Source organism: Cyrtonyx montezumae, unplaced genomic scaffold, assembly GCF_038088225.1.
Source record: "Cyrtonyx montezumae isolate F1298 unplaced genomic scaffold, pur_monq_1.0 scaffold_21, whole genome shotgun sequence".
NCBI classification, from domain to species: Eukaryota; Metazoa; Chordata; class Aves; order Galliformes; family Odontophoridae; genus Cyrtonyx; species Cyrtonyx montezumae.
In genome coordinates this window covers 957,747-970,706 of record NW_027071948.1, presented here as the reverse complement: position 1 = coordinate 970,706, position 12,960 = coordinate 957,747, and the positions used below count along the sequence as shown (strand labels likewise).

The 12,960-nt window shown below is 55.3% G+C and overlaps 1 protein-coding gene across 1 annotated transcript; it reads left to right on the top strand.

Moving 5' to 3' along the window:
• The first annotated feature begins 5,719 nt into the window (after positions 1-5,719).
• On the top strand, positions 5,720-11,799 carry ARHGEF16 (Rho guanine nucleotide exchange factor 16). The gene is made up of 14 exons (XM_065737905.1): positions 5,720-6,358; positions 6,834-6,885; positions 7,139-7,308; positions 7,734-7,790; positions 8,026-8,186; positions 9,059-9,211; positions 9,468-9,597; positions 9,771-9,845; positions 10,221-10,313; positions 10,472-10,626; positions 10,807-10,986; positions 11,092-11,165; positions 11,242-11,343; positions 11,503-11,799. Exons 1-14 carry the CDS (start codon positions 5,849-5,851, stop codon positions 11,640-11,642), a joined length of 2,052 nt encoding a protein of 683 aa, XP_065593977.1. The 5' UTR covers positions 5,720-5,848; the 3' UTR covers positions 11,643-11,799.
• Positions 11,800-12,960: the final 1,161 nt, after the last annotated feature.

Below are 12,960 nucleotides of genomic sequence, written 5' to 3'. Positions count from 1 at the left end.
TACCAGTCCTGCAGCTTTTTTTTTTTTTTAACCACGGTTTTGATTTGTGATTTATCAGAATGAACCTCTCCACAACTGGATAACCCCGGCACAGCCGCAGGATTTCACCAGTAGGAACAGAGCAAGGCACGAATCACAGCAGCGCGATCCAACATCGGTCCCTCTGGCGTTACGAGACGGTATCGCTGAGCCAGCAAAGCCCTCGTGTAAATGGGAGCCTGACACCACGGGGTGGCTTCATCCTCAGCTCAGCTCAATAAGGAGGCAGCGAGGGAACAGAGCCCAGTGAGACCCATCCCTGGTGCAATTCTGGCAGAGCCACTGGAGTTGCACCAGGGAAGGGTAATCCAGCCCAACTCGCTTACCTCCAGCAGAACCTCAAGTGGTGTACCCCCGCAGAAATGCTGTCCTGTGCTGTCCTGCCTCGGCGTGGTGCAAAGCTCCTGAACGTGAGCCGTGGTGTCCCAGCTGAGGGCTCCTCAGCCCAGAGCACTGCTGGGGTTTGGCTGCTGGTGAGCCACAGAACGTGTGGTCGGTGGTCATCAACTGGATGTCTGTGCCTGCAGTGCAGGGCCAGGAGCGCTTTCCATCTCTGTGGTGCCACAAGCTGGAGCTCTGCTTGGACCTGGAGCCTCTGGAGTGAGAAATGGCTCTCAGTCTGCTCTGCCCTGGGGTCTCGTGCTGGAGCTGTTGGGGCTCGAGAGGAGGGAGTGGGTGGGAGTGGGTGCGAAGGTGCTCTGGAGCCATCGTGCTGGTTGTAGCCACTGGTGTTTCCTGCAGTGACATCTTCTCAGTGTTGGTGTTGTCTGGGAGCTGTGGCAGAAATGTCCTTCTCATGCAGTTGTGGTTGGCTGTGCGTGGCTGCTCGTTGGCCATCAGTTTTCGTAGGAAGATGACCTAGCTTCAGCAACTTCAGGGCTTCAAGTTCTATATTCAAGCACACGGCCAGGAATAGGATCACCCCTCTGACCCTAAAATGGCTCACAGGAATTTTTATCAGTGATTTCACACTGCTTCCAAGTGTCTCCTCCTGTTCAGTGGCCCACAGCAGCCTCCAGAAGTACCGTGGTGTTCACAGGGTGCCATCACAGTCTGATGTTGTAGCAGTGACTTTGCAGGTGAAGCTGAATCACAGCACAGTCCGGGATGCAATTAGAGCAGGTGTGAGGAGCAGCACTGGCTGTACGGATCACATTAAGGACGCGTGTCCTGAGAATTTGCTAATTGCAGCACTGCAGCACCGTGCCCGGAGACAGAGAGGTTGGGAAGAACGTTTCCCATTGGTTTTCCCATTGGGTCTGGTTAAGAACTGCAGAGCTGGGCTAGTGGCTGATGTCAGGGTCTGTCTGCCTGTGAGTTGGTGGCGTGCTCAGTCCAGGATGGAGGAACACAGCACAGGAGCCCCATCCCGGAGCACTAAAGCAAAAGAAGCAGTTACCCATGGAGTGAGGGTTGTGCTAGGAACCCTTCATAACACAACGTCAGCACCCAAGAGCAGGCTGGCAGTGATAGCCCACGGAGGAAAGCATCCAGGGTACTTTGGCGTAGGAGGAACAGGAGGTAACTGAGCAGCACCGGTGTATTTTCTAAGAAAATTTCCCCTCCCTGTTTGCTTTTCCACGTCCCCCTGTGGAAGTGCCCAAGGCCCCGAGCTCAGCTAAGCTGCTCCCCATGTTTGCACAAGGCCGTGGTGGTGGTGGTGGCACAGCACCCGGTCCTGAGAGCGTGGGGTGACCCCGTCCCACCCCGGCCCTCGGCCTGGGCACCATTCCCACGGGGGCAATGGAAAATCATAAAGAATCGTTTCCTCTCCGGACGGAATTTCTGTTAATCTGTAAATAACTTGTAATTTTTTTTTTATTTTTTATTTTTTGCTAATTCTTTTCTTATTTTATTTCATCCTTAACAGTATTTTTTTTCCTTTTTTTTTTTTTTTTTGCGTTAGATATCGTTATTGTGAAGAAATAATGTTAATATAAGCACGTAGTGAAGGACCAAAATGGGGTTGTGTGTTGTGTGGCCGAGAAGCAGGGAGGAGGAGGAGGGGTTGTGTGCCAAGCGCCCGGCGGGATCCCGCTGCTCTCGCTGCCCGTTCTCCAGACAATCATTGGTTGTGTTTCGTGGGCGTTCAGGTGCTGGCAGCATTCGCCTGAGCTCTCTATTTATTTCTTTGGTGGGTTGGAAAGCGAGGGCAGGTGGGGAGCAGCCAGCCCTGCAGTGGGAGCAGTGCCCTCCAGGGTCCCGGCAGGGGCAGGGTGGGCAGTGCTGAGCTGTGGGGTTTGGTGCTCCTGGCCGTAGGGAGTGAGGAGCGGAGGGTTGGGAAATCATGAGATGATTTCTTGTTTTCTTTGTTGTTTGTACTTCCCAAATTCAGTTTCTCGAGCCGTAGTGCCTCTTGGTGCGTTAGGACCTCCCTCCTCCTCGAAGCGAGCACGGACGACGAGTTTCAGCCTTTCCACGGTTCAATAAATAGAGAGGCTCTCCTATTTATCCCACCACTTTCATTCAATTGCACTCTTGACGTGCTGCAGGCCGTGGCGGACCCACCAGCGATCCCTGGTGGGGGGGGGGGGTGCTCGTGGGGCAGTTTGCTTTCTGTCTTGCTGCAAGGGACACAGAGGTGGTGGAAGCTTCCCCTTTCTCCCCACTCAGCACTTACACTCTCACTAGGCGCTCTTGCGAAGCAGCTCCTTGTCCCCTTCCTACAAAAAGCGTTTGGAAAAGCACTTGCACAACGAGGTGAACCTGTTTGGACTCTGAGCATCAAAGCACTGGATGGCGGGGAGCCCCGGCCGGCCCCGACCTACTGACTTCATTCTGTTTGTGCTGTACTGTGCGCCGGGAGCTGCCCGGCCGTGGTCACAAAGCCATGAACCTTTCCTGTCGTGTTGAGTGATACTGTGATTAAAGCGTTACACAATGATTCTGACTTTTTTTTTTTTAATTTTAATTATTATTATTTTTTTTTTTGTCTCTTTCTTCTGTCGTTAATTCTTATTACCACTTTTTTTTTTTTTTGGGGGGGGGGGTGGAGGGGAAAAAGAATGAAACGTTTTTTTTTTAAAAAAAAAAGGCAGCTTTGATTTATTTTTTATTTTATTTTTTTTTCCAAATGTGCAATTCACAGTGAACAAAGTAATTCTGAAAGTAATTCTCAGTGTGTTTTCCGTTCTCGTTGCTCTCTCCGAAGCAGGAGCTGTTTGCCCTGGTGTCATTTCCAGCCTGCAGAAGGTGTAATTTAAGACATATATATATTGTGCTTGCGAGAATCATGAATCTGTGCATCCTATGTCATTCCTTTTCCCATCGTTACGATACGGATATGATTTACCTTTGGGTTTTTTTTTGTTTTATTTTTTTTTCCTTTAGGACTGTATAGTGTTTGTTCTTTTGTTTCTATTTTTTTAAATCAATTGTAAATGTCTGGTTTTCACACGATGTTTAAAAAACATTGAGAAAAGAGGATGGTGCTTGTTCCATATCATTCTTGATTGTATATTGCTTCTGTTATGTTTATAAGTAAACTGTGCATGACTTGTGTTTAGCAGTCATTCTTGTGTCTGTTTGTGAGATTTTTATTAAAAAGAAACAAATCCAGTAGATGCACTTATTGTATATGTGATAGATTTTTTGCGTCTGAGGCTTGAAGCCTCCAACTGCCAAGGGAGCAGCAAAGTGTTGGCAGTTATTAATTAATATGGAATCGCTTTGTTGGGAGCATAATGAAATAAGAGATATGAAGTGTAGAAAATAATTGAAAAGGCGATTTTGTTTTTATTCCTGCAGATTTCATTTTGATGCTTGTGATAAAAGACAGATGTACTTGTGTAGAGAAATTCCTTTAAAACAATGACTAGGAGAAGCTGATTTTGAGGTTAATGCTGTAGAATAGGAATGTATACCAAATGTAATCTTTCCAATGCTACGATGAATTTATACATGAGATTGATATGCAATAAACCTGTGTGCTTTTATAAGCCGTGGTCCCGTGAGCTTTGTTTCTCAGCGTGGGTTTGGTGGATGCTCTGCTGCAAGGTAAGTAAGGGAGGGGCTGAAAGCAGCGGGGCCTTGGGGCCAACAGTGTGTGCTTCAAAGCTGATTAATGCCCTCTGCTTCAGGTGGTGGCTGGAGGATGGATCCTGCATTGGGATCGAGTCCCACGGAGGCGTGCAGCAGGCTCGTGTCCCGTGGAAGCAGCAGAGGAGGAGAGCATCCGTCGGGTAAGGGAGCACTGATAATGGGGTGATTGTTGGGCAGGGCTCAGGGAGGGGAAAAGAACTGTTAGAAGGGCACTGCTGACAAGTGGGACTTTGTCATCCACGGGGCGCTTGAGATTTGCCACGAAGCGGGGAGAAAAAGGCCCTTTTTGATTTTATTGTTTTTAACGGGGAACAAAATCAGAGCGGGGGTGAAAGGGGAGGTCAGGGGAAAGGCGGTTCCCAGGACACGAGGCAGTGCAAAGGGACACTGGGAGCATGCAGGGGGGCAGCGGGGAGAGCCCATCCCCACGGCCTGGGCCGGGTGCACACCCGAGGCGATGGGGAAATAGCCGACCCTGATGCTGCCTGGTGGTCAGGGGCGGGGTACCCACGGAGCGCCGTTCCGGGGGGGCTGCGCCGGGCGGGATGGGGTTCGTGTTGAAACGTCGCAAAGCAGCAAACTTCTCTCTCTTTTTTTTTCTTTGTTTTCAAATGTACTTTGGGATCTCGTTTCGGCTCATCCGACATCACCCCAACCCGGCAGGGGCGGACCCGGGCACGGCAGCAGCAGGTGAGCTGAGCCCTTGGCCACGCCCCGTGGCCACGCCCACCTCCACGTGGCCACGCCCTCAGCCTCTCCTTGACCACGCCCCCTCTTGGCCCCTCCCGTCTCCGCGCTCGCCCCGGGGCCGCCGGTAGGTGCTGGGGTGCGGCCGGGGTGGGCTCAGGGACCCCCAGGGGGAAACCGGGACAGCAATTGGGGTCCGAACCGGGACCGGGCGGCCCTTGGGGCTGCCGCGCTGCCCTTGGAGCGGTGCAGTCCCCTCCCCAGCTGCAGCCCTACGGCCCCGCCGCCCCCCCCCCCCCCTTTCCCCGGAGGAATTTCCCTCCCGTCCCGCAGCTCCGCCCGCAGCTGCGAAGCGGCCGAGGTATGGGGTGGGGGCTTCGAGGGCGCACGTGGGGGCTGCGGTGGATCTGCTGTTTCCAAATCCTTCCGGGTCCTTTGCGGGGTGGGGGGGTTGGGCTTTGTCTGAAGCTGGGGAGGGGGAAAGGAGGAACTCAGAGCTTTTCCCATTTGTGGGATGCTTGGCAGCCCCCGGCTGAAGAAGTCCGTCCGTCCCCCGTCCCCTCCCGCCGATCCAACGTAGGGAAATAGATCAGAGGGGCTTTTGTTGGTGCGGTGCTTTGTCCCTCTGCCAGTCGCTGAGATGCGTCCCGGTCCGGGCTGTGCTCTGCTCCGTGGCCTTTGGGATTGAACAGCTCAGATGTGGTGGACAATGGGATCTCAGTTCGGAGGAATTAAACCCCGAGTTTTAATTCGAGTGATGCAATGGGGCAGTAGAATGCTGCATCTGGTGGTCGGCCGGTTTGTGAGGAGGGGCTGTGGGGGCACGGAGCACGGGGCAGGGCCAGGAGAGCCCCCACAACTCCGTGGGAGCAGAGGCTGAGCACCCATCAGCCTGCTGTGCCCCTGGGCTTTGGGGTCTGTCAGGATCAGTGCCCCAGGAGAGCAGCTTGGGGTCCCCAGCGATGCTCAGATCAGGGTGCAGACTCCTCCAGGCTCCCAGCACAGCTCTGTACCATCCTCAGTGGGGGGAGGAGTTCACTCCCTGCCTGTCCCTCTGTCTCTTGCACAGCTCTCCGCCGCCATGTCCCGCAGCCCACCAACAGCTGAGGATCAGACCTTCCTCCTGGAGTACCACTGCCACCCTCTGCGGCCCGAACCCCCCACGCCCACCTCCCCTCCCAGCAAACACAACCCTGACCCCCCCATGGGCTGCTTCCCCGTGGCCGAGCCGCGCCGCATCGTGCTGAGCACCGACAGCCCGGCCGCGCTGAAGGTGGGCACGCAGCAGCTGATCCCCCGCAGCCTGGCGGTCTCTACCAAGACCAAGACCCCCACGAGGAACCCCAGCACCAGATCCATCCCTGAAGCTGCGTGCCCAGCGCAGAGGCGAGCATCCGTCCCCAGTGCCACGCTGCAGGAGGACGCAGAGGACGGAGGAGGGATGCTCAAACGCAACCTGAGGAACATGTCGTACCGTGCAGCCATGAAGGGGGTGGGCACGGAGATGGAGCCCGTGAGCACCGTGCCCACACTGAAACCACTGGCGGAGGATGGGAGTGCTCTGCCTGCCCGCAGCCCCGGCAGGAGCAAGGTGGGTTTGGTGCAGGGATGGGGGGTGGGCTGAGCTGTGTGCCTGTGTCTGCTGCTGCACGGCTGGCACGGGGCTGGCTGAGCCTGGCAAGCTGAGTGTGGGAGTCTGCCTGGCACTAGCAGCTGCTTAGGTCCACAGAGGGCCTGGAAACTGCTTCTGTGAGAAGCAGAGCTGGCTCCTGCGGGCAGTGCATGGGCGTGGGCGAAGCAGCGCTGCCAGCACTCAGGGCAGGCAAAGTCCAGGAGTGGGGCAGACAGATGGGAACGGCAGCGAGCAGCAGCAAGCTCTCTGAGATGGTCACCCCGATAATACGAGGCCAGAGCTGAGTCACACAGCTCAGAGTCAGGCTGGGGGAGCAGGGCGGTGTGTGCGGGCTGCTCCCCTTCTCCAGGGAGCTGAATGCTGCTGGCAGCACGTGCTATATGTGCTGCGAGCTCTGCAGCCATCTGGGCAGCTCCTCTTCTTCCTCCTGCAGAGAACCCTCGGGCGGAAGCGGGTGCAGAAGCACGGTGGCTCATTCAAGGACCGTGAGTGCCGCGTGCCCTCCTCCCCTGTGCGCTGTCTTTGTGTGTTCCCCCCTTTCCCAGTCCCTGTGCTGCTGGCCTGGAGCAATTGTAAAGACAGCTCAGCACCACCGAGCTGCGTTCCTGCTCCTGGAGCGCTCCCAGCTCTGTTTGCTCAGAGCAAACACTGCGAGCTGCTGCCTGAGCAGCACCGTGCAAAGTCCGGGCGAGGCGGGCAGCACGAGGCTGAGCTCACGCTGCACCTTTCCCTGCACAGAGCCACGGCTGTACCAGGAAATCCGCGAGAGAGGGCTGAACTCGGTCAGCCATGAGTCGGATGAGGACGTGCAGGAGGAGCCCATCCCCGAGGAGCAGTCCCTGCCCGGTGCTGCCATCGTGGTGCGGAGCTATCGGCCCGCACAGGTCACCTGGAGCCAGCTCCCCGAGGTACGTGTGCCAACCTCCAGCTTTCCTACGTCTTCTGTCTGGCTTGGGAGGGCCAGGCTGTACCTCCAGCACACTCCCTGTTGTTAATGATGATTCCTTTGCTCATCCATCCTCGCAAGTAGCCCTTGCAGCACGAGCAGGTGACCCGCTCATTGAAAGGAAACAGGGCAGCGTGTGTTTTAAGTTCAGAGCTGCTGACAGTAGCGAGCAGCTCGTGCTGCAGCACTGTGCTGTGGAGATGCTTTGGGGCTGGTTGGGACACGCTGGGATCGTGGCAGGTCGGGGCATGTGGGATGTGTCTGCTGCTCGTCAGGTGTTTGGTGCAGAGCAATCCCTGCTCGGGAAGCAGCTCTGCTTCCTGCAGAACCACGTGGTTTTTGTGTGGGCCCAGGAGAACTGCTTCCTGCACTGAGTTTCATCCACAGGTGCTGGAGGCAGGCGTGCTGGAGAACATAACGCCCGAGGAGCGCAAGCGGCAGGAGGTGAGCACGAGGTGTGCCAGGGCTGGGGCACTTCACACAGGAGCTCTCAGTGCCAGGCAGTGCGTGGGATGGGGGATGCTGAAAAAGCCTTTTCCAGTCATTGTGAATGTAAATAACATGCAGTCATTATTAAATAACGCACGGGCATCGTTGGTGTAAATGAGATGCAGTGGGTTTTAATTCACACCCTTGCTATCCAGTAACTAATGATGCTTGCTGTGCTGCTTGCTTTCAGGCGATGTTTGAGATCATCACGTCGGAGTTCTCCTACATGCACAGCCTGAGCGTGCTGGTGAGCTGCTTCAAGAAGTCAGAGGAGCTGAAGGAGACCATGACCCAGACAGAGCACCACCACCTCTTCTCCAACATCAGCGACATCCTGGCTGTCAGCACCAGGCAAGTGGGCACGGTGCTGGTAGATCCCTGCAGCTCTCTGATGGAGAAGCAGCATCCCTGGAGCTGCTTGGAAGTGCTGAGACATCTATCCCCTGATTGCTCTTCCCCCAGCACGTGACCCTACAGTGCTGCAGCATCATCTTAGTGTTGCATGGCAGTGATGCTGGGTCAGCTCTCACTTGAGGGTTTGTCACCCTGAGCAGCAAATAGTATTTTCAAGAGCCGTTCCCAATTATGTGCTTGAACCTCGTGTGGGGGCTGTGGGCTGTCCTGGGGATGCAGGCAGCCCTGCTGGGGTCAAGGTGTGCCCTGAGCACATGGCGTGTCCCTGCCACCAACCTGGGCACAGCTGTGTGTGTGGGGCAGCTGTGCCTGCTGGCTGAGCTGGTGTGGGAAACGTTCCCAGCGTGGGAACATCATTTCAGAGCAAAGAGTTGAAGGGGTTGTTCTGCTCAGGGGAAACATGTGGTGTCTGGGGATGGTCTGAGCAGAGCCTGTTCGTGGCAAAGTGCACTGCAGTCTGTTTCTCTCTTTATGCAAACCCCTGAGCTGTGCTGCTTGTGCATCACACCAGGCAATTGGTTTCTTTAATTCCTAAACCAGAAGGCTTTTGCTGCCCCAGACCCAATCTGTGCTTCTGCAGAGGCACTGCCTGGCTTCAGAGCACGGATGTGGGCCGGGCTGGGGAAGATGAAGCAAAGGCCTGAGCTGGGGGAGGATCCCTGGGGGTTAATGTGTGATGGAGGGGGGAGGACACGAGCTCATGGGACGCAGCAGGGCCCGTGGGAGGAAGGATGGGCTGCAGTAAAGTGCAGCTCATCTCGGTCCTGCCCTGGTGAGTCATGCAGTGAGACTTGACTTCCCCTCCTTAGCTTCTTCCAAGCCCTAGAGAAGCGACACCAGGAGAACGTTGTCATCCCTGACATCAGTGACATCGTGGAGGAGCACGCCTCGAAGCACTTCAACCCCTACGTTAGTTACTGCTCCAACGAAGTCTACCAGCAGAGGACACTGCAGAGGCTGCTGTGAGTACGGCTCTCACAGGGAGCTCGGTGCATGGGGTGCATGAGGGGCACAGAGGCTGCTCGTCCTCAGTGTGCTGTTGGTGCAGTGTGTCCCACCCTTCGGTGAACTCACCGTTTCCAGTAGCTTTTCCACCTCCTGCTGCTCCAGCTGAGCCCCAGAGGAAGCACAGCACTGCGCTCCTTGTGCACGGGCATCCTCCGGAAAACCTTGATAGCTGAAAAACAGTGTTAATGGAGATTTCTTGTCCCGTTCCAGAAACACAAACCCCTTATTTAAAGAGGCCTTGAAACAAATTGAAAGGAAACCAGAATGTGGAGGGCTGCCACTGATATCATTTCTCATTCTCCCTATGCAGAGAGTAACACGGCTTCCTCTGCTGTTAGATGTAAGTCAGTCACACAATGGCATTGCTTGGCACCTCCAGAGAGGGGACTGCTTCCCTTTGTTGGTTTGCTGAGCCAGGAGAGCCTTCTGCCCTGACCACAGCTCCCTGCTCAGCAGCTGCTGTGCTGGTGCTCTCTTGCAGTATCACTAAAGTCTCTTGTCTTGATGTTCTAGACAGTCTGTCAAAAAACACGAGCGTGCACTGCAGCGTATGGAGCTGCCACCAGAGCTCTGAAAGCCATCAGCAAGGTGAGGACAGCCACCAGCTCCCCACCTCTCCTTCCTCCAAGCACAGTGTTTCACCTCCCTGGTCCCAAGCCTGCCCTTCTGGCCTCTTATTTTTCCTTCTTGCATTGGTTGACTTGGCATTTCTCACTGCAAATAGCTGTGGGATGTACACATCTTCTCACTAGCCTGTTTGTTTCACTTGATGGTGTTTTTTCCTCTTCCTTGTCCTCTTTTCTTCATTCCTTTGTCCTTCTATTCACTGTATCTTCCACTGATGCCCTCCCAGACTCACAACTGCCATGGAGGTGAGTGCACTACAACTCTTAATGTCTTAATGTCATGGCAGCTGAACCATCCTTCCTGTCATCCTCCCATTCTTGTCTTGTGTTTTTCCAGCTGGTTAAGAACTGCAACGAGGGAGCTCGTGCAATGGAGAGGACAGAGCAGCTGTACACATTGCAGAAGCAGCTGGAGTTTGGGAAGAAGAAGGTGAGGATTCATGGCAGCAGAGCCGAGCTCCTCGTGGGCTGGAATTCGCCTGTTGTCATGTGGGTGGTGTTGCCATCCAGCAGACCTAGGGTCTAATCTGGGTTGTTTTTACCTGCCACGTGTGAGACAACTGCTCCTTCAGGCTTTCTCCATTGCAGCCTTTTCCCCTCATCTCTGCCTCCCGCTGGCTGCTGAAGCGGGGTGAGCTCTACCTGCTCTCCTCCGAGGAGGGAGGAATCTTCCGTAAGGGCTCGGGCAAGGTTTGCCACCTCTTCCTCTTCAACGACGTCCTGATCATCACCAAGAAGAAAAGGTAACAGCTCAGGGCCCTCCTCTGCCACAGGACTTGGGGGGGTTAAGCATTAAGAAACCTCAAGGCTGCTGTGTTGTGGCCGTGCTGGAGGTGTTTCCTGGGCACGGGGTGAAGCCCACCGGGTGGTGACAGCGTGCGGGGAGGATGCCCTGAGATGTCCCCCCCCTTTCTCTGCTGCAGTGAGGAGAGCTACACTGTCATGAACTATGCCATGCTGGACCAAGTCTCAGTGGATAAGATGGAGACCACGGAGCCGCCGTCCCCCCCTCCCGCCCGTCCGGGCGGGCACCTGCTGCGCGTGGCCATGGAGCGGGACAGCGAGGGCCGGCGCGAGGAGGTGCTGCTGTCAGCTGAGACACTGTGAGTTGTGAAAGCCTCCAAACCCGAGGGGAGGTCTCTCCGTTGCTGCCAGCAGCAGAATGTCATCCGTGGCCTTCTTGCTCCCGTTGGTTTTCCCTTTGCCAGGAGCGACCGGGCGCGCTGGGTCACCGCGCTGACCCACCGGGAGCGAGAGCGGTCTGACAGCACTCCCCGGGGAGGTAGGGAGCGTGGGATCCCGCTCAGCCTGGGATGCACTTATCCCATGTTCTTACCCACTTCTGTCCTTCCCTGCAGACCTGAGCCAAGTGGAGATCACCCGGGCCTACATGGCCAAGCAGGCGGACGAGCTGTCCCTGCAGCAGGCCGACGTGGTGCTGCTGCTGGGCGAGGAGGACGGTGAGTGGGGCGAGTGCTGCGGGGCACGGCAGCAGCGGGGCACGGCCTCAGCACATCTTGCACAGCATCACAGGGAGCTCCCACGGCCCACGATAGTGGGTCTGGAAGCTGACAGAGCCCCAGCTCCCATGGGCCAGCTCACACCCGTTCTCCTCCCAGGCTGGTGCTGGGGTGAGCGGCTGCGGGACGGCGAGCGGGGCTGGTTCCCACAGGGATGTGCTCGTCCCATCACCAGCCACGTGGCCATGGAGTGCAACGTGCGCCGGATGGAGCGGCTGCGGATTGAGACCGACGTGTAACAGGGCCTGGTCCAGCCTGACAGGATTTCCAGAGCTCTGAGCCCCGCAAGGAGGCAGCGGGGTCGTGGGAGCAGTGCTGATGGCCGTTAATAGGACCTGGCATCCAGGTGCTTTTGGCCGAGTGGAAGTGCCACTTTGCCCCACGCAGAGCTGGCTTTCCCCCCCTGCTCCTTGGTGCAGAGCAGGGAACGGTGCTGTGGCTGCTGAGCAGCTCAGGTCTGCGTGCAGTGGGAGGAGTGCTGAAGGCAGCAGGGATGCTCAGGGCAGCGTTGCTCTGATATCTCTGCATCAAACTGCCAAAGGATGAAGCAGACCAACAATAAATCCTTGGATCCTAATGAGACAAGTGTCCTCCTCCTTGCCCAGAATGCAGCAGTGGGCCCCTCCCAAGGAGCCAGGTGCTCCCCATTCCTAAAAGCAGAAAGCTCAGTCTGACAGCTGCGTCTCTGCTGCTCCGTTGTGGTGGATGGATCTGAGGAACTGTCCTTGCAAAGAGCTGCTAAAAGTCCACGTCAGCCTGCAGTGCCATGCACATGTAACTGAGTGAAGGGAAGAGAGGAGGTGAACCGAAGCTGGGTGAGTTTCACTGTCTGTTTATTTCTATCTACTGTGGGAGAATTAAAATTGTTCATCAGTGCTAAATTAGAGGAGAAGGGATCCAAAGAGTGAGACAAGTGAGTGCTCCATGAAAACAAGCTGCAGGATGGGTTAAGAGACAGAAACAGTGAAAAAACAATGGCCTGAAAAATGCAGTTTCCTCATTCCCTGCTCAGAAAGGCACTGCTTGAAGGTTTTGCAGCCCCTCCAAGGAAAGGAAGAAAATGGTGGATACCAATGGTCAGCACAGCAGGATCCTGCCACGTGCTTGGCACACAACCCCTCTTCTTCTCCCTGCTTCTCCATCACATAACCTCAGTTACACCATTTTGGTCCTTCACTATGTGCTTATTTTATCATTATGGTGAAGAAATAATGTTATGTAATGCAAAAAAAAAAAAAAAAAGTAGTATCAAGGAAGGAATAGGAAAAGAATTAGTAAAAAAAAAAATATTACAGGTCGTTCACAGATTAAAAGAAATTTCACCCAGAGAGGAAACAGTTCTTTGGCCCCTGTGGGAGCAGGGCCCTCCCTGCGTGCTCAGGACCAGGTCCTGTGCCACCACCACTGCAGGGCTGTGCCCTCTCATGGCTTTGTGCAGATGTGTCCAGCTCGGGGGCTGCATGTCCTTGGTCAGCTCTCCCCGCTTCAGGAGGAGCTTGCCATAAATATTTCTGAATAAATACCTATTTTCAACTGTAATGCCAACCCCCTCCCTCC